The sequence below is a fragment of the Hipposideros armiger genome, unplaced genomic scaffold (genome assembly GCF_001890085.2).
Source record: "Hipposideros armiger isolate ML-2016 unplaced genomic scaffold, ASM189008v1 scaffold_674, whole genome shotgun sequence".
Lineage (NCBI taxonomy): Eukaryota > Metazoa > Chordata > Mammalia > Chiroptera > Hipposideridae > Hipposideros > Hipposideros armiger.
In genome coordinates, this window is record NW_017732024.1 from 781,098 (window position 1) to 803,001 (window position 21,904).

Consider the following 21,904-nt stretch of genomic DNA (forward strand, 5'->3'; position numbering starts at 1 on the left):
TTCAGCATCTTAGCTGTAGAGGGCAGTGTCACTGGCCCTCATATGTGGGATCCGAACTGGGGCCCTCTGGCATCCCAAGCCAGTTCTTAACCATCATGCCACTCAGCCGGCCCCCCCGAGTTCTACATTTAAAACCAACAGAAACATGTAGCCTACAGTGCACTTTGTCCAGACAGTACAGTGACCGGAAATAATCCAAAAGCAACCCAGCCCTTCACTTCCATCTCTTGGAAGAACATTAAAGGGTTTCCAGCTGCGAACACATCATACCACCTTGTAAACCTCTCCGCATTTCTTCTCCAGTTCTCTCAGCACCAGCCCTGCCCCAGCTCCTTGCTCTGGCTTTTGCCTTTTCTCCTCCTACCCTCTTGTTCTCTGCCTTCACATTCTCTCTCAAGCATCCCGGACCCCTCATGCTACAGCAATTCACCCTGCCTCTCTCTTCCTCTTCTTTTTATCAGCTCTTCATTGCATCGGTTCATTTTCCTCCTGGCCTCTTTCCATTTCTACTTTGTTGTATGCGTTACTCATATTCTCCTGCCTGGGAGCTAATCCATGCAGCAAGAAACGTCCCCACATAATAGAAGCAAAGAGAATAGAGGGAAGCAAGGGTGGGGGAGACTGTGAACACTCGTGCATTAATAATTCGTTAATTTCATTTCATGTATGCATTCAATTCAATAAATCATTAAAGTTTTCAATTCAATGTAAAATGAGGATTTACATTATATTAATTAAAAAGTGTTCTGTTACTGTCATAAAACTCATCCAGGAGCACACACATCTTTGCCGCTTCCCTGCCCCATTCCACCCAGTTAACTCCTGTGTTTTTGAAACTCGTTTATACCTGCCTGACTTCCAGTGTCTGGTTCCAGATCCCACTTTTCATCAATGCTTTCAGCCTCCTTTGGCTTTGGCAATTCTTAAATTTCTCTTTCTGCTTTTGCTTTCTTTTGGAGGGGTGGGGGTGGGGGGCTAAAGACTTCCCATCTAACTTTTAGTCCTTGCTCCATGTTCTTGATATGACTCTTTCCTGGGATGAGAACTTCCCTGAACCTCTCACCACACACACCTGGTTCCTTCTTCCCATATTCAAACAGTAGAGCTTTACATGTCCATCTTTTTCTGTAGGCTGTGTTTTACAGTAAGCCATTTTTACCCTTGCTTTGAGTAAAGCAGGCATTCAGGGACTGTTCGGTGAATTCGATGCACTGAATTATTTGATGGTTCTGAATCAAGTTCTCCTGCTATGCAATGCCATCCTCCGCATTCTTTGCGCATCCATTCCAGCACCTTCTCTGTGAACCCTCCAGAAATCACATCACCTCTTCCTTCCTCCTCCCCACACCCCACAGTCCTCATCCATCAATGTTGGGCTGAAACAATCACCGTATTTTTCCTCCCCTATTTTTGTAGTTTAATATATAGACAGGTTTTTTTTTAGTGAAAAGAGTGTAATTTGATTCATTTAATAGCAATAATAACATAGTGAAGATAGGTTTAAATATGGTACTTCCTTCATAGGGTTTGGTGAAGATTAAATGAAACAATGCAAGCAAAATGCTTAGAACATTGCCAAACCTTAGTACTCAATAAATGTTAGCGTCTAAAAATAAAAATATTAACTTTGCATGCAAAGGAGCCCACCAATTGCAAGCTCATCAATTGTAAGATGTAACCCAATTCCAGAGCCATTAAACTATACATTTATAATTTTTCTGATTAAAAAAAATGTTTAGCATCTTTTCATGTGCTTATTGGCCACTTGTATATTTTCATTTGTGAAGTGTCTGCTCAAAGGTTTTGCCTAGTTTTAAAAAATTGAATCTTTGTTTTTGAGTTCATCACTATTTTGAATACGTCCTTTATCTGGCATATGTGTATAAATATTTGTTCCCAACCTGTGACTTGCCCTTTGTTTCCTTAACAGCTTCTTTCAAAGAGCAAATGTTTTAACTTTGATAAAGTCCATTTATCTCTTTTTTTCATTTATCATCTTTTCGTTTGATATTCTAAGACAGCATTACCAACCCTAAGGTCACAAAATTTTTCTCCCATATTTTCTTCTAGAAGTTTTAACTCTTACTAAGGTCTACGAGTATGATCTACCTCGAGTTAAACAAGATGTGGTATATCCATACAATGAAATACTATGTGGCAATAAAAAAGAACAAATCCCCCCCCACACACACACACACACTGACTCTCAAAATCATTAGGCTGAATGAAAGAAGCCAGACATAAAAGAGTAGATGTTGTATCATGCCATTTATAAAAAAAAAAAATCTAGAAAATGAAAACTCATCTATAGTGACAGAACGCAGCTTGGTGGTTGTCTGAGGATGGTCATGGAGGCCGGGTGGATTTCAAAAGGGAATGAGGGAGCTTTAAAAGGTGATGGAAAGGTCTGGTTTTGATTATGCTGGTGTGTGCAAAACTGTCAAACCCACCAAATGGCTCATTTTAAATACGTGCAATTTATTACACGTAACATATGTCCGTAAGGTTGTAATAAATGTATATTTTTGAGATCAAGGAGTTATGAAACTCTGCTCAAGCTAGTTGGTTCAGAATTAAGCTCCTACACTCACACCGTGCCAACCCCGCATCTGCCTGACTCTCTGTATCCCACCGGAATACCCCATAACTTACTAGTATTAATAGTTGACATTGGCTCTTGGTGGTTTGCATGCAACTCCTGTCCTCTAGGGGTCAGGCTTATTCCATAAAAAGAATTTAGGAAGCTGGTCAATACACTGGCTCATCTTTACTGTGTGAAGTAGCCTTAGGAGATATTGGGAAGTGTGTGTGTGTGTGTGTGTGTGTGTGTGTGTGTGTGTGTGTGTGTGTGATGTGCATCAAATAAAAAACCAGTGTGATTTAGTATGAGAACCTCCCCAATCCCTCAAAAAGCATTCTTCTGAGTGAGAATGGAGACAGTTACCATTTGATGAGAGGCGAACCTGTTAGAGGAGATCAAAAGGGATCTTAAATTAGGAACCTCTGGTTCCATGAAGATTTTCAGCCAGAAGCACTTTGGGAAAAGCAGACATACCTAGCTATTCAGGCTATTATCTGTCAGAAGTGAATGTTGGAAGAATTGAATTCAGAGCAATAATTAATTGAAGGTCTACTATGTGCCTGGGGCTGTTCTGGGCACATTATCTATGTCATCATATTAATCCTTACAACTCTCTGAAGCTGATGCTAGTTTTCCTATTTTCACTGGGGAAGAAACAGAGAGCCAGAGAGAAAAATTAAGTCTCCACATTCCCATGGCTTCAAGCCCTGGTCTAGTTGCCTTCAGTACTTTGATTACCACTGCAGTGTGTTACAATTTTATTTTAACAAGGCTTTCCAGGCCTTAACCCAGAGGTACAGTTCATTAATATAAGCAATTTTCAGCTTTGGCTGAAGTTTTGGGCCGGAGGGTTTTTAAGGGTTCCTCCTATCAGACCCAAGGAAAAGAGTCATTAGATAGTTTATTTAATAACCATAGAAGGTCTTGATGACAAGTCTACAAGGAAACGTTTGGATAATACATTTGGGCTATATCAAATCCAGAAATATAAAATTTAACCAGAAAAGATTGCTTTAAGGCTTTGCAAGAATGATTTAGAGGGAGGATTAAAGCATCTGAAAATGGGGAGATATTCCTGAGGGTATGAGTTTGTGGCTCTCACCCCATCCCTGTAGGAGACCGCTGGGCCAGTCTAAAAAGAGGGTTACCCCTGATTCCTCTTCAGGCTATTAGAAGAAAGCAGGGAAAGGGGTAATTCAAAAAAAATTCTCTATGAGTCTTATCTTAATGGTGAAATTATACATTCAAGGTATATTCATATTCTACAGTTGATTATATTTTAATATTATTCTATTTAAAAACTGCAAAGCAATTCATCAAACTTCAGCCTTGGGGACCTTGGAAAATACCATTAAATGAACCAAACTGAAAATGTTTAGTAAAGACTCTCGCTTGTTATCACAAAATTAGATACTTATGTTTAAAAAGTATTTGGAATAACATTTGTCTCTACTACATATCTAGGCAAAGCATTGGTTCTCAACCTGGGGTGATTTGGCCCCCAGGGGGCGTTAGCAATGTCTGAGACATTTTTACAGTCACAACTTGGGAGGAAGTGGTGCTATTCGCACCTAGTGGGTGGAGGCAATGGATATTGCTATATATCTATATACCTTTTAATGTACAGGATACCCCATCACAACAAAGAATCATCTGGCACAAAATGTCAACAGTGCTGAGATTGAGAAAACCTGACGTAGAGCAGGCCACCCTTTTTTGGATAACCATTTGAAAACTACACATGAAACAAAGAAAACACTAGGGGTCAGTAAGAACTCATGAAACATCACCTCCCACGGAATCTTCAACCTGTTAAAAAGAGTTCCACATTGATTCTAAAACATTTTGTGGCATGTATTGCAGGAAGTGAGTAGATATATTTTGGAGAACTAGGGCTTTCTATTGTGGGAGTAGAGGATCTACAAATAGGAAACAGGGCAAAGTGAGGAAAAATCTTGCAGGGTTGGATTTGACGTGCAGATACCAGTGTAAATACATGAATATATACACATATATGATACATGGTATACATCATGTCAATTAATTTTCTATGCCCAATGAAAAGGCTAAGAAATGAAGACACCCTTCACTGGATCCTGGATTCCCCCAATCCACAATAGCTATAAATGACATTTTTAGAGCAATTGAGAAAATGTAAATATTATCATAGAGGATACCAAATATGATACATTTGACTAAGGCTAATTTTCTCAAGTGTGATAATGGTATTGTAGTACAATGAAAAATGTCCTTATTTGGGACATATTAAAGGATTTAAGGAAAAGTATTATGGTGTCTGCAACTTAAATTCAAAATTTTCAGGAAACATGTAGATAGATGATAGATAGATGATAGATAGATAGATAGATAGATAGATAGATAGATAGATAGATAGATAGATAGATAGATAGAATAAGTAGCTAGATAGATAGGTGGTAGATAGAACGCATATGTAATAAAATGTTAATATTGGGGAATTTGGATGCAGAGAATGCAGGTGTTCATTCTACAATTTTGAAACTTTTCAAAAACAAAAGGGGAGGGGTAAGGGTTTTTGCATCAGGCAAATGACAGTTGAAAAATAAGGAAGAAAGTTTTCACCTTTTATTTTGACCATTACTGATCATGGTAATTTTTTTTTTCTTCAGCTCCAATGTTTTTGAAGGACTCCATTGCATATACCAATGTATTTCTAACATAGAGGACAATGCCTTGAGCCCCCTTTCTGCTAGAGATGAGCAACCTTAAGTTTTAAACTATAAAATGAAATGTTCACACCCCTGACCCTTCAGCCCCTTTCAAACGCTCCACGTGAGACACGCAGCTTTGCCCAGTCACGTCCGGCTGTCGGCGGTGCTTAGTTCGGACACTGACGGGTCGGCAGTGACTTACCCAAAGGAAGGAGATGCACTGCTATCTTCCAACAAGCACAGGACATTCAGATGAGCTGATGAACATGGTCAGTCATGTGCCATGCACAGCTCCGTTGGCACACAGGGCGAGCGATTTGATGGTAATACCCATACTGTACAGGCAGAATTCTGATCTTCACTCAAATTAGGGCTCCGTTTCTGACTCATTTATTTTTTTTTAGAGAGGCCTTCTCCGGGGATTCACTCTGAGAAGATTTCCCCTTCGGCTTCTCTTCTTACACACTACACTTTTCCTTCACAGTGCTCATCAAAACGGAAGAATTGTATGCACACGCCTGTCTTTGCTTGTTAACTGTTTATAAGCTCCCCGTGAGGGCAGGAGCTGGGTCTGTTTTGTTCTCACTGTTTATCCAGTACTCAGCCCTGTGCCCGGCACCCAACAGGTAGAAACAAGCATCTGGTGACAGAATGACTGGTGAGGTTGGTTAGAGGGCTCCTGGTGCACCCAAAGGAGAAGACACTGTTTGAAGAAGGCACGGCTTCAATGCTGACAGGGTTCTCGAACCCCCAGGTGTAGAAGCCACATTCAGGCACCTATAGCCCCTGGAAGCAGGTGAACCTGCTAGAATTCAGGGATGGCCTTTAAAAGATGAAGACAATAACATTCCATGTGATTTTATTCAATATTAGTATTTCTCCCTCTGCCCCCCACCCACTTCCTGGAAATCACTGAAATTTATGCTTGTTAATTCTCAGTCTCTCATAGAACCTACATATATTTATGCTCAGTGTGGGTTTGCCAGTTTAAGCACTTTGCTTCATGAATGTGTGGCATGTAATATTTAATTCAGGGAAGCTCTTGGAACAAAACATATTGCCATTCATTAAAATTAAATCATTGTGTCTTTTTGCTACCACTGCAAATGAAAATTTTCGTATTTTATTCTATATTAATATTTCTATCCACCATCGTACAGATGGGTGTTTTCTAATGATTTGGTAACTTTGAAGAGTCCTCAGACTCAAGTTCACTGAAGAATTCCCTCAGAAAGGCATTTTTGGGATCCAAGGCTTTGCCTATTCATTCTTTGAACCTAAGAATATTAAATAAAAAAACCAAAAAACTTGCTACATCTCTATATCTAGGATTTTCCAAGTTATGAAGTAGACAAAAATCATAATTTTTATTCAATAGAACTGCTGTGATAAACAAAAGAAAAGCAATTGAATAGAGAATAGAGAATATAAAGAATTTCTGTTTTGTTTGTTTTCCATGGGAAAAGGAAAGTATGTGCACATTCTGCCCCCATTTTCCTTCTTATTCTTACCTAGAGGCCACGGCAATATTTCACTGAAGTGACATCAGCCTTTATTCAGTGTTGTCATTCATGTTTACTAATTCTCTCTAATCTTGTCTGATTCTAGAGTGTGTTGATGGGCAGCTGTGCCCACTTCATGCTACTGGATGATAAATATTTGAAAGCTATAATTAAAAATGGGACTATAACAATTAGGGCCTGAATAAATCAGGTACTTGAAAATTCTTTCTCTCATCCCAATCCTTATATTTTCTACAAGTGGCATATGAGCTGTAACTAAAATGAATTTTTACACTGAAAAAAAATATGGCCTCAATGAAAGTGGAAGTGGTCATCAGTATTACAAGGGAATAAACTGCCTTGATGGAAAAAATGCTTTGAGAAAAAAAATTATCCTGGGTTTTCCCCACTGCTTCTTCTTGCTGATACATGTAAGTAGCCCCAGCCACTTCCCTTGCTAATTTGGCAAAATATATAACCATAAGAATACAGTACTAATTAAGTAATAATTTTGTAATATATTATAATAATGTATAATAATATAACAAGATTGAGTATATGAATTCTTATTAGCTTGTTGCAAAAAAAAGCTATGCAGATAGTAAATTCTGACTTATCTGTAAAATCTGTATGCTAAAGGAAATGCATAGTTTTAAATACCTTTCCCCACTTTATTAGCTCGTATTTTATTAATTTGCATAAAGTTATAACATAATGAAAAGAACATTATAACTTAAATAAAGGCAACTGGTCAGTTGAGAAGTTAAACTCGTATGCCCAGGTTGTTTCTTTAAAGAGAAAGTGCCACATGTCTCATGTCACTGAGGCCACCACAGGAAAGAGTTTTTAGTTCTTAGGAGAACTGTATGAATTCAAGGCATTTGCCTCATTTAAATCTTCTCATTGTATTTCTTCTTTGTTCCTTCATAGATCAAAAGCCCTACCTAGCTTTAGAAATACTAGTGCCAGCATCTGACCTAAGCAAATCATGACCCAGATAAAATTATTAATTAAAATTGGAGGCAAATAAATACCATTCCTCTTATTTTTGTTTTCATCTTTATTATTGTCATTGCTTACTCTTCAGTTTTATTGTCTATAGTAAAATTGCTCATCAGGGTGATGGTAAATTGCATGTCACGGGTTGTTAAAATTTTGTAGAATAGTCACAGGGGTGGAGGGATGGTTCTTTTCTTAGAAACGTCTATGCTGCCCTAGGGAAAATGTGAGATTGCACCATACAGTCCATAGCTTTCATGGTTCTCTGTTTTAGAAACAATTTCCTAAGTAGAATACTTGTTTCCAAGCGGCAACTTAGAAAAACATTTAAATTTTATTTTTCAGACAATATTATTCTCCCTATAGCTGCTCTGAAATTTTAATGACTGCCATAAAATTAATTAGAAGGGCTTACTCCTAATTCTTTGGGCTTCTAGGCATCTTGGGCTAAGATAGTGTGGCAGGTGAAGCTTATTTACAGTATTCAATTTAAAAATTTATTCATTGTTTTGGCAGATTTCCTCCCCTCATTGCTTGTCCTCATTTTTTTTAATGTCAAGATCAAAGAGATTCATTCATAAAATATTTCATTTCAAATTTTATCTTTCATCTTATGCCACATTTTTCTTAAAATAGAGACACAATGGCTCAGCACATAGCTACTAGAACAGAGTTGCACATAGAACAGCCCTTAGGCATTTCTCCCAGGAATGACAGCTGTGTGAGGGAGCTGAAGCTTCTTGTGCAATGAAGTCTCCTTGCTGCTATGTTGAAGGTGGAGAAATCTTTGGATGGCACCATGTTTCCTACAGATGCTCAAACAACAGGTGGGGGCTGACAGACTGACTAACTTCTCTAATGCTCTCATTGATTCATATATCAATCCAAATGTAACTATACATGAAGGGAGCAAGTAAGCTGTATACAAGACGAGGCATGTAAAGATATAAATGTTGATGAATAGAAATGAAATATTTTTATCAAATGTAAAATAAGGATTTTTTTTAAGCCATCATTTATGCTATTGTATAACTCCATGGTCGTTTTTACCTGTCGGTGTGTATTCCACACGCATTCTAGACTCTTTTGAAACACCTTCTTTATTTGAAGTAAAGGCATTTTTCTTTAATCCATGCTATCTACCAGAGCCATTGTTAGTTTGTTTTTATTTTTTTAAGCTTTCATCTTCAAAAATCAGTGTTTGTTAAGAGTAATTCTAAATGGTATTTAGAGTTCCAATTTTTTTTATTACTTTTTTTAATGATTGTTTTTTGGGTATATTCTTCATTTTACACAGATCTCTCTCTCTCTCTCTCTCNTCTCTCTCTCTCTCTCTCTCTCTCTCTCTCTCTCTCTCTCTGTGTACTTGCTGGGAAGAGCCAGGATGACATTCCATGACCAAAGGGCTTCCTTTGGCAGTGCTGGCTGCCACACTCTCCAGACATGTCCCTGACAAAAAAGCCTTGGGGAGGGGTACTTGCTTGTTTTGTTTATGTTAGAGACACACTGGTTTAATACTGGGCCTCTATGCATTCTGTTTAAACTAAGGATTAGACTCCTAGAATTTTATTCTTATAGAAAATAGTTCACAAAAACCATATGAGTCCCACTTCCCCCAGTTACAGTTTTGTTTTGGTTTGGTTTTTTTCCTGTATAGCTGACCAGGAACATGGACGTAAAAATTTAACAAGAAGAAAAATCCCCACATTAAAATGAAAAAAAGCCAAAGTTGAAATGTTTCAACATAGTGTATACTTGCCCTTGCTACTCACCTTTCTTTGACTTCCTTGGTTCAGCCAGCATTAATTGGCTTCCTGTACCTCTCTGGCTGTTTCCGGTAGCACTTCATTTGGAAACAATGGTGACTCAGATGTCAGCTTAGACAATAGAAGGTATTTACAATAGATTCTGGGAATGTGTTATTAGGGTTCATCCCATCACTTATACAGCATAGGGCGTGCAAAGTTACTCGATGCAAATACTCTAGGCGACTAGTAAATGTTTAATAGCACAATATTACTAACACTTCTTCAGTAGTTACACATTACAGATAGCTTTTTCAGTTCTGTCAAAATATAATTGCTGTATCCAACCTAATAGCTGTTAAAATCTAAACCATGAGGTAGTGGAGATTGAGAAATAATCTCATTACAATAAACCACCATCATTGGAATGGTTTACCCAATAAAAGTTACCAATCAAGTGAGTTAAGGTAAGTGGTTAATGTTAGATTTATTACATCAGTAATTTTTTTTTAAGATTTGACATGAGCAATGGTATTGAACTAGTTGTAAACTGAAGTGTGCCCCCAGCTCACTTAATAGTAGAGATACAATTTGGATTTTAAATAGCTGAGAAAAATATTCAAAACTGTTTCTCTGAATCATTGGCACAGATAGTTTTTATTCAACTGTCCTTTTTTGATGCCCAGAAGCAGTTAATTCACTTCAAAGAGCTGAGAACTATGCACCATAAGATCTTATCAGGGTAACCATTTAAAAAAGCCAAATAGGTCTCTGAAAGGCATCATAGTAATTTCAGGTGTGGCAGGTTAGTGATCAAATTATTTTGGCCTGGGACTTTTCTACAGCTTTAAATCATGTCACATTAACTCACTCATGCCATCAGAATGGATTCCACCATATTTGTTGAAAGCCAGGTCGGGCACTAAGTGTCACAGAGCCATGATACAGGTCACTAGTAAGTTCGGCATTGTTTATCGAGTCTCAGTTTATTTTTAATCTGTTTTGTAAAGCTACCTGTGGCTTATTATAAATATTCACATTTGCTAATCCTTTTCCCTTATGAATTTAAATCCTAGCATTTAAAATTAGCCCATCAGCCTACTTAAGTAGTTATAAAAGTAAATTTATTGTGTAATAAATTAACAACATTGAACAAAATCAGATTTATGTTTTATAAGAATTCTTTCTTTTTCATTGCTTGCTGAATTGGCCTAGAAAACAAAGAAAGTGCTGGTAGTTTCACATTTGATTACAGGAAAAAAATCACACTGTACAGTTATTTTTTATTTCTTTATTCTGATAAATAGAGAAAAAAACTTGTAAATCATATAGCATATGACATAATGTACTGCAAATAATAACTGGCAACAGTTAAAAGGTATTTCATATTTGAAAAACTATGTACATATTAAGTCTCTATCAAGGAAAGGCCAAAAGACATCCACTTGAAGTTATTAATGAAATATTTTGGTTGGCTCCCAATCCCAAATCCATATTTTTTCACTTTTAGATTAGACACTGATTTCACATCAGATGTGTTAAAATCAACTTTAATGTCTTCTTAGGTCAGCAAGGAAAAGTTATGCCTCACCCTTATTCCTAGGAGCTGGGCTTACTTGCTAGATCATTTACAACAAAACTGGAATACCTGCGATGCCTATAGAGTTTCAAAAAAGTTGCCTAAGACTGCTTCCACATTGCCATTACCTGTGGAGCACTCCACAATTCCCAGATGCCATGCCCAGATCTGTGCGTAAGTGGCTACGGGAGAGACTGGTGGAAATGAGTGTGGGTAGGAAGACAATGAAATTAGATATGGGTGAGGCCAATGGTGATAAAAATGCTAAGAGCAAGATCAGGGTAATCAACCAGGTGTCTGAGGAGGTTCAAGTCATCTGCTGGCCAATGTCAGAAAGAAGTCAACTAAAGGAAACACCACATGCTTCCTGTTAAACTAGATTCTCTTATGGTGGTTCCTTGATGTTGCTGGAACTATCATAGCAGAAACGGATTTTCAAGGGCAAGAGACTTTGCCAGTAAATAAGATGATGTCATTCTTCCTGATGACAAATAGGAATGGGTGATCAGCTTTGAATAACGTAGACTCGGGGAGTAGCTTTTCTACAATGTTGTTTTCTGAGACAGCAGCTGCCTCTGTGCTGTCTTCGGTAACCTCTATGTATGACTTGTGCATCAGTTTTGACAGATATAGACGACCTCCTGAAGCTATGCCAGAGAGGTCAGCCCTGGATTCATCGAAGAGATCGGTCAGCCCTAGTTCTTTTAAGTATTCTTTGATTTCATAATTCTTCTCTATCTTGAACCGTGGAAGAAACACCTTGACATACTGGGAGCTCATTTTTCTTGGATTGGTCCATTTCATTACATTCTGAAAGGTCATTTTTTTTTCAATCTGTAGAAATATTTAAAAGGCAATTTAGAATGATAGGGCTAAGAAACAAATGGCCCAACAAGTACAAAGATATATGGTTTCCCATAATTATCCTCTCCTGGATACTGTAAGTATGTGAATGGGTGTTGGAGAGTTTGGAAATGAAATAAGAAATGATTAAAACAAATAGTTAAAGTACTCTTTAATAAATCACATATTTAATTTGTTCTGCTATGACAAGGTGTGAGTTAATTGTGTCCCAGGGCATTTCCGTTCTCTGCCCACATGTGAACATATAAAGGCCAAAGTGAGACAATGGACAGGCCGAGGAACTAGGAAATCAGAGACCATCAGAGGGAGAAAGGAGTTCAGTCGTCATTTAAGTCAGTGTTTCCTGACCATTTCCGCATCATAAAAGACATAGAAAATGATCATGTTTGCATAGCTTGCAGGAGTAAACCAGTGGAAACCCAGGTGAGCTGAGGCAAGGAACTCAGAGCTCTAGCCTCAAGGACTTGGGTGATGAACATCTCCCAGCACAGTCACCCACACTGTCAGGGAGGCTCGGATCCACATCAACTCTCCTACTCAACATACGGGACAACTAAAAGTCAAGAGAACATCAGGAGATGTGCCTGAGACCATGTCTCTGTCTCCAACACCCTCGCTGCCCCCAAATGATTCACATAGTAAATTCACCAACTCCTGAGAACAGGCCATAGATTAGTCCAGACTTACAATGGGAAGATTTTTCATGCACAATGTTTACAAATCTTACATATAGGCATTTGTTATCAAGTGCAGGCTCACTGGAATCCCAGACTGATTTTCACAGTTATTGAACCTTACCTGTATTCTTATCAAGAATCTAAATTTATATAATCAAATTTATTCTAATTTAAATTTTCTGTGTGTAAGTTAACCAGTTTGAGGTTAATCTGTAATAACTTTTCATTCTGAGTTAGAATTTTTTTTTCTCATTTAGCCCACTGCAAAGCCAACTTCCTCATCATTATTTATTTATGTAGGATTATGTAGGTATGTAGACTTACACTAATCTGATCCACACATTAGGGTAATCTATCACTGGAAAAGAAAACTCAGACAATAAGTGCAAGAACAAACCTTCTGTGTTACCTACTGCTTGTTTTATCTGGGCTACTTTTTCTATCATTGCAGATTATTTGAAGTAAAAAGAATTGATGTGTGCTAAAAATCTAATTGTTATGAAGATTACCAATGAATTATTTAATATGAGTACCAATATTTTATATTGTCACACTTTAGATTTAAAAATGTCAACTTTATGACACTACATTTCCTATTCATGTCAAATGAGATGATATAAATGAAGTGCACAGCACATGGCCTGGTACATAGTAGGTGCTCAATAAATGTTCCTTTTGGTTGGAAAAACAGAGAGGGGAGGTGAGATCTAGGCTTCTGGGATTGCAGGCTGCAGACTCAGGTGGCCACAGGGAGGATAAGAGGATGAAGGGCTGAAAGAATATTGGGATCTGAGATACAGTGATGATGTCTGGCTCACATGGCCACCACCATCTGTCCCTTGCATTGTGCTGGTCTATTGTTTTTTCTACATCAGTCATGGGGCAGTCTCTTTTCCTAGAGACGCATCAGCATAGAGTGAAACCATACACTTTAACTCTCAAAGGGCTAGGACTTCAAAACGCCCTCATATCATTCCTGCCTAAAGATACTTAGTCTATCAAAATTTCAATAATACCTGAAAGACCGTTTTCATAGCCAAGGGCAAGGAAGACCTAAACTCACGCCCTTTTGTCTCCATAGCTCAGATTTGAGAGGGTTCCGATTTCACAGCTATAATATTTAACTAAAATTATGCTAAACTGAGGTAAGGCAATCTCAACATCTATAACAATGGCTGGCACATAGTAGGTACCCCTTAAATATTTGTCAAATAAATGAATAAGTGGCTAAAACTCTAATATTCCAAGAACCCAAAATCTTAAAGTTGATGGATGAACACACAGTTAACAGTATCCTAAATGTCTTCCCTAACAGTGACAGTGACAGTGGTAACTTACGTGGGAGAGGTCACTCTCAGGCAGCATTATATACATGCTTATGCCGCCGCGATATTTGAGTTCAAGAACTTGCATATATGGGTCCTGAATGACGGACAATTTGAACATCCGTTCTTGATGCATCATGGCGACTGCTTTCCCAGGACACTGAAAGTCAAGTCACAAAAAAAATTTAATAAGCTCACTTTATTTCATTTGTTGACAGGGTAAAATAAGAAGAATCTTTCAGTTGATCTTGATTTTTTCTGACATGCTACCAATAGTGGTTGCATTGGTGCACATCTTAGACTTTAACTGCCTGAGTTTAAAACTCCCCAGCTGTATGACTTGGGCAAGTTACTTCACCTCTCCATGCCTCCATATCCTCATCTATATAATGGGATAATAATAGTCTCTACTGCACAGGATTATTGTAAGGATTATGAGAGCCAATATATCTAGCACTTGGAACATTGCCTTGCACTTAGTGTTTTACCTGAAAATGTTAGCATTGCAATTAAAAATGAATGCTATAGCTTTTTTTCCCTCTCATCAGAAGTAAAATACAGATTAGTACCATCAAAATTACAGAATTAAAGAATGAGGTCTTGTAAAAAAAAATTTTAATTCCTGCAAAATGTTTGACAATATCCCTCAAATTAACACAGTAGCTCTAACCTTGAGGTTACCATTTATGTATTCATAAACGCCATCAGGGTGTAATAAGCCACCTTTTTCCTAAAAGATACTGTGATTCTGCAAACTTGTCATCTGTCCTGTCATATCACCCTTTAGTACAGAAACTTTACATGGGGAGGATAGGTAATTATTTATGCTGGAACCAAAGGTTCTTCTCCCTCTGGAAAGAATAACCTTTTTTAATGAGAGTTCAAACAGGTTCAGAAACAAAATACCTGGAGCAGTGAAGGGAAAAAGGAACCTGCATAGTGAGACAAATCAGCCAAATTGAACCTGATACAAATGGGGGCTGGCATATCACAGCCACAATATTTCATTTCCATTCTAGGGACAGGGAAGAATCACACAGCTGAGTTACGCTGGAGAAAGACTGAAATGAGATTTTTTAGCAAAGAGGTCATTTCACCAATTTTAAAAGTGATGAAACCAAAACTGACATCAGTAATATAGATTTCATAGCCTATTAGAAGCTATATATATTATAGCTATATTGTAAGGGACACAATATAGGCAGGAAGATTATTTTAAACAGTTATTACATATGAATACTTATTTAGGTAAAAACTTCTTTAGGAGCATAAATAAAAATCCACACACAGTGCAGGAGATAGGCACGGTGTGTCTTCACGGAAGGAAATGAATTAACAATTGCAATCTACTGGGGGAGGTGCTGAAGGAAAGAGTGAGAAACAAACCTCACTTCCAAATTGTTAACCATGCCTGCCCCACCACTAAAATTCTAGCCCTGCCTAATATCCTTCCCACTGCAAGTATACAGATAATGTCACTAAAGACCAAGCTGCACTCTCATGAGGACATTATATTCTTATTTTTTCATATACAAATTTCAAAATGTTTCTGAGCCATCTGTATCATAAACTTGCTCTGCCCGGCTCTAAGGCTCTCGTGCAGTCACAAACTCATGGCAGGACTGGCTGCACTCCACGCAGGTTTCAGGGGACTGTCCCTGCAGCCAGCCGAAGGGTCATCCCAGCCCCTGTCTTACTCTTCTTTTTCTCAACAGCCCCCCAAATACCTTCCTCCTACCATACCTGGGGATACAGCCTGCCTAGGCGGCGTTCTATTCCCCATCTCCTCACTCATCCAAGGATCTGGGATTTCTATCAGCATTCTGCACTCCTGTGTCTTAAACTTCTGATGTGGGAAAATGCCAAGAGAACATGTCAATAGCATTTTCCGCTTAAAAAATAAAACTAAGTTCGAAAGTTAAATCTGAATGTCTCTACCTGTCTCAACATAAAAGACTGAGTGACGGAAAGGAATACTAGAGGTGAATTCATGGATTCACTCTTTATTTCACTGGTGAGGAGATCTACAGTGGTTAACTTGCCTAAAACATGCAGCTTCTATGAGGCAAAGCAAGGACCCAATGCAGTATTTCTGGCTCCAAGGCCTTTGATGTTCCTATTATACTAAAATTATTGAGTACAAATTGGTACATATATTTTAAAAAAAACAACAAAACAAGAGCATGTTTTATAAAGTTTGGTTAAGATATTTTAGATCAAAAAGCAATAAATGAAGAAATACATACAACCGATACTTTGGAAATGCATAAATTTATTAAACATAACTTTTTTCCTTGTAAAAGGAAACACATCTTTGCGTTGACTCAGGAAAAATCATTGCTATTAAATGATTAACTGTACACCTCACAGTTAGAACCATGAAAAATAAGACTTACACTTTTGTCATGTTTTCTTCTTATAGCGCCCCCCCACCACTAGCATATTTCAAAATAAATTCATATTTTATCACTTTTCTCAATATAAAATAGATTTTAAGAAATGACAATTGACAGGACACCTCCAGTTGGGTTCCCTAACCTACATTAGCAGAAAAACAGAAGGTTTATTTTATAAGCACTTGAACCATACAGTATTGTTAATGCAGTAGAATAAATGAGTAAAGAAACAGTGAACCTTGCATTTGTCTATGTAAATACCACAATATCTGTAACGAAATAGCATTGGCAAAACATTTTCCTAAATTAAATAGATTTCCATACCATGGGGGATTTGAACCGGGAATGTAGGGTTTCATTCTTGGAGAAGGCCGACTCCCAGTTTCCCTTGAAGTAGATGGCATTCACCACCACCATCACCGCGGAAGAGCTAATACTTCCTTCACGGATGATGTTCTTGATTTTGCCTTTTGAGAAATAAATTGAGGGGGAAAAAATGTTACATTTGCAATGTAAATTTTAAAAATGTAAAGACGAGATAAGCACATTTTTCTTATCTCATGGCTATAATAATAATAATATTAGTAGTGATCTATGTGCAATGACTCCATCCGACACTTTCTAAATGCTTTCTGTGCAATGTTAGGTTTAACCCTCACAAAAGCCCTGTGAGGTAAGCACTAAGATTGTTTCCGTTTCCTGTTCAAGAAACTGGAGAGAGGGGAGGTTCAGTAGATTGTATAAAGTCGCACAACGAGAAATCCTGGCAAGAGGACTTCAACCCAGGAGACAATGCCCAGATCCCCTCCAGGCTCACTGCCTTTATTTCATTGCCAAGGCCACAGCCCTGCAAAGATAATTTAACCCGTTCTCTTAAAAGAGCTAATTCCTTCCTTCATTCCACATTTTTGCAAAATGCTTTGCAGTCTTATGGGCGCTTGAATCACACAGCTATTAAAGACACAGTGCATGCCACCGATTGGGCTCAGACTCCAGGACCGGGGACAGCCACCAAACGCAGTTGTAGCCATGTGTTCAGTGTGCTATGGAATCACAGGTGAGAGGCGCCCATCTCTGGCTGGGCCACCTGTTGGGCTGAGGACCAGGTTGGGGGACAGGCAGAACGTCCCTAAAGTCAGGATTGTTTGCTCAAAGACATGGAAGCCTGGAAGGGCAAAGTGTGTTTGGGGAAATCCTAACTCCTTTCAATGCTTTAGGAAGAGTCAAGCTGGAGAGGTTGGAGGCAGGGGCCAGATAAAGAAGAGCCTTGAATGTCTGGTAAGAATTTTGGATTATCCTGAAAGCAATGGAAAGTTACTGTTCAGGATTCATTGGGAGACAAGAAAGAGCATGGTCATGATGAGTCGGATTTGCCTTTGAAAGGGGAGGTTCGGGTAGTGTGTGGAGGCTGGGGGCAGGGGAGCGGTAAGACCTGGGGGGGTTGGTTGGAGTAATGGCAGCGGTTGAAGAGCTCCCCAAATGAGTACTGAGTACATATGCTTATCAAAATGAGAATAATTATATATAGATTTGCATGAAAAATGGAGGAACAGGAATAACTGGTCCAAATGGAGAACGGTATTAGTAATCTGACACCTTCAAATACTAAACACTAAATAGAATCCCACTCAATGATTAGAAAAGTAATGGCATAGTTTCTCTTGGTTAATGAATAGTATATTTGAAACATGTAGTGCCTAATTATCAAAGAAACCCCCTCCTGGTGGAATGATGAGTTAACGAACAAAAAGAAAACTGAGTCACTGTATTCTTGTTCCCAGGACTAATTGTATGCTATTGAATGTTTACATTTAAGAGTACAAATTACATGTCTCCTGTTTCTGACACGAAGCCAGACTCAGCAAATACGTGTACATTGTTCAAAGTGTTAATCAAGGCCAAGCCTTAGGTAAAGAAATGGCTAGTTTTGGAATCCTAAGCTAGGATTGATTAACGAAACGACAATGAATAGATTTCCTTATTTGTTTTGTACTAAACCAGACCATTAGCTGTAATTCAGTGTTAAGTTATGAAGGAGACTTACCAACAAAGAGAGGTACTTTTTCTTGAAGGTACTACCTGACTCACATATATTATTCTAATAAGTAAAAAGAACTATTAAAGATAAACTATTCATCCTTTAGAAAAAGCAATGATATGAAAATATATTTTTTAGACAGCAGGATGTCATAATTTTAATAAGATCCTTCAGTCCAAGAAGGAAGATGCTGGATTGACCAATAGAATGAAATATGTCACAGTCATTGAAAATAACGTCCTATAAGCTACTCTTAGTCTTGTTTGCTAACCAGGTATAAGATATTGAGGACAATTGAGTAAATTACCTTAGCTTATCACTGATATATGAAATGCACACAATAAAACCTATTTGTCTCACAAGATTATTTCCCAATCAAATAAGATATTATAATAAATAAGACTTCTGTCAAGTACAAAACACTCAAATTATTAAGATTGTTCAATACCACATTGTTGACAGATACTAAAGCAATTTTAAATAACAGCAATTATTACTTTGGATTCAGAGGAGTCTTATATATACAAAAGGGTCCTAACTTTAAAGTTGACCATTCTTAGTACTCACATATAACTGGCATATCTTATAGAAAAATCGGTATGGCACTCACCGTGTGTCTCCTGTGCAACCCATCTATTAATATTATACGTGGTCTTTTCTACAGCATTTGTAAAGTCAACTGTTTCCACTCTGGCATGGTATAATTTCTCAGCACACTCAATATAATCCTATAAATATAAAAAATGTACAGTTCTATAAGTAATGTGCAGTTCTCATATTTACAAATCACCACCAACTTAAGCATATAAGAAGTATTTTGTTGAATTTTCTCTTCATTTTTCACTCCCTGACTCAAGGACTCACTCCTGCCTCAAAGATGAGAAAATAGGGCTAGAAATATGGAAACAGGGCTGGAAAGCAAGCTGGAGAACTTGAGATTGAATTTACATAGCAAGCCCACTGTTTAACTTATGTTGACCTGAAATGGATTAGGGGAAATAATAAGAGATGACCTCCTCGGCTGTCACCGCTTTCTCACCTTAAGTACTTCAGCAGCCTCTTAATTCATCTCCCTTGCTTACGTTACCGCCTTCCTACTGAAAATCCTTCAAGACTACATCCTGCACTTAAGATAAAGCCTAAACCCCTGGAGCTGGCCTGTAAGGCTCTGCTGATCTGCACCCCACTTCCCGCATTTCTAGCCACTGTTTCCCCTTCATGCTCTGCTCTCTGGCCATACTCAACTGCTTGAAGCTCCTCAGAAGCACCACATGTCCCCTCTCTCCGGAGGTCTGTCAACAGCATTCCTTCTGCCTGGAATGTCCCATAGTTCTCATGATTACATCATTTTCTAGTTCCAAGCATAGAGGCCTCCTCTCCTTGACAGAGTCTTTTCTAGGCCTCTTGTGTCCCCCAACTGTCCCTTCTCCTACATCCCCTGGCCAGCTGATATCCGCCTGCATCTTATTTACATTTGGGATTTCCGGAGCCCCTCTCCAGAGTGTAAATTCTATGAAGTCAGGGCCACATATGCCTTACTTACTTATTCCCAGCACCTGGCACATTGCCTTGCACATAATAGGTGCTCAAGAAATATTTATTTTAATAAAAAGAATTCATAGAAATTGAATTTATCAATACATCGGCAATACAACAAATACACATGTATACATTTTGAGGGAAAGACTTTTATAATTGGGGAAAATAACATTCATTACACATCATATGTATTGTCAGAAGGCATCCTGATACATTTTACAGAGTTTTCCACCCTAATAATAAGGATTGGTTAGTTATCCCTTGTCTGCCTGAAGGATAAGAATACCTCTATAAAAAGGTTTTGGGTGTAATTTCCATGAAGAAGGCTCTTGTCATCTCCTGATTAACCCATCCGTCCATCCACTTTGACACTGGTTACAAAGAGTAGTTTTAAGAACCAGTCTCTAGCCAGAGAAGTTGAGGAGTGCAGGGTGTCAGCGCTTCCAGAAAATCAGAGAATAGCTTTGGGCCACCAGGAATTTGTGTGTGTGTGTGTGTGTGTGTGTGTGTGTGTGTGTTATTCACACAATTTTTGTTTAGTCCAGCTAGTACGTCTTGCTGACTTCCTTCAAGCACTGTTGCTTAAGCCCCTAAAATGATACATGAATGTAAATGACAAGGTATGAAACCATTGAGATTAACTGTCCATATGGTTTTGTTTTTTTTTTGTTTTTTTTGGCCATTTAAATATGTTCTTTTGTAAAATGTCAGTTCAAGATTTTCTACTGGGCTTTTTGTATTTTTCTTATTGTTTTGTAGGAGTTTTGGGGTTGGGATATCAGTGTTTTATTGCTTCTATGTATTGCAAATGTGTCCTGCCAAATGTGGTTTGCCTTTTAACTCTCTTAATGATGCCCTTTAATGAAAATAAATTCTTAATTCTAATGCCATCTATCCTGTCTGCTTTATGCTATATGACTAGTGTTTTAGGTACCCTAAAACAAAAGTTAAAATATCTTTGCTTATCTAAGGTCATAATTTATATTTATCTTCTAAACACTTTATTATTTCGCCATTCACATTTATTTCTATGATCCTCCTGTAATTGATTTTTTGTGTATAGATAGGTGTCAAGATACATTTTTCTGTAAGAATAACCAATTGAACCAATGCATTTATTACAAATATCATCCCTTCCTTATGTGCTCTTCAGAGTCACATTTATAATAAATCAAGTGTCTCTATGTGTGAGCCTTTCTCAGGACTCTACCCCGTTCCACTGGTCTATTGTCTATTTTTGCAAAAATGCCAGCAAATCTTAATTATTGTAGCTTTTAAGCCTTAATTTCTAGTAATGTAAGTCCTCTGGTTATCGTTTTTCCTTTTCTTCAAAATTGTCTTGAATTTTCTTAATTCCTTATCTTTCCATGTAAATTTTAAAATCAGCTTGTCAATTTCCACACAAAAATTTCTTTGAATCTATAAAAAATAGAAACCTTTATAATATTGAGTATTCTATCCATAAGCAAGATGTATACTTTGTTTTTAAATTCTTCTTTAATTTCTCTTAGCAACTCTTTTTGTTTTGTGAACATTTTTCACTAGATTTATTCCTAGATATTTGATGTTTTATAATGCCACTTTAAATATTATTTTTTATTTTATTTCTGATGATGAATAACGCATAGGCATACAAATGAATTTATATGTTAACTTTGCTAAACTCACTATTAAATCTAATAATTGATTTATAAAATCTTTCAGGTTTTCTACATACATGATTGTTATCTGTGAACAATAACGGTTTTATTTCCTCCTTCCCAATCCAAATATATTTTACATATTTTTCTTCCTTGTGACCTCCAGTTCAATGTTTTTATTGGTTATGTCTCCAGTAAAATATTTATAGAAAGGGGGGGGGGCTGGATAGCATAGGTACGCAGCTGCAGTGTTGCCGTGGGGGTGTGGGGGACAGTTCGAGGAATGTAATTGATAATGTTGTGAATGTTTTGTGGGGTGTTGGGTGGTC

At 37.7% G+C, this 21,904-nt stretch overlaps 1 protein-coding gene and 1 long non-coding RNA gene across 4 annotated transcripts in view; one reads left to right on the plus strand and one right to left on the minus strand.

Moving 5' to 3' along the window:
• The window catches only part of LOC109372893 (uncharacterized), a 97,352-nt gene that overhangs the window by 55,829 nt on the left and 19,619 nt on the right, over positions 1 to 21,904 (plus strand). The window lies entirely within an intron of this gene.
• The window catches only part of SERPINB7 (serpin family B member 7), a 48,594-nt gene continuing 37,561 nt past the window's right edge, over positions 10,872 to 21,904 (minus strand). For all 3 annotated transcript variants that reach the window (XM_019626397.1, XM_019626396.1, XM_019626398.1), the window contains exons 5-8: positions 19,007 to 19,124; positions 16,683 to 16,825; positions 13,976 to 14,122; positions 10,872 to 11,930 (exon numbers count right to left, since the gene is read on the minus strand). In XM_019626397.1, coding sequence (XP_019481942.1) covers positions 11,532 to 11,930; positions 13,976 to 14,122; positions 16,683 to 16,825; positions 19,007 to 19,124 — 807 coding nt within the window. In that variant the 3' untranslated portion in view covers positions 10,872 to 11,531. The remainder of the gene's footprint in view (positions 11,931 to 13,975; positions 14,123 to 16,682; positions 16,826 to 19,006; positions 19,125 to 21,904) is intronic.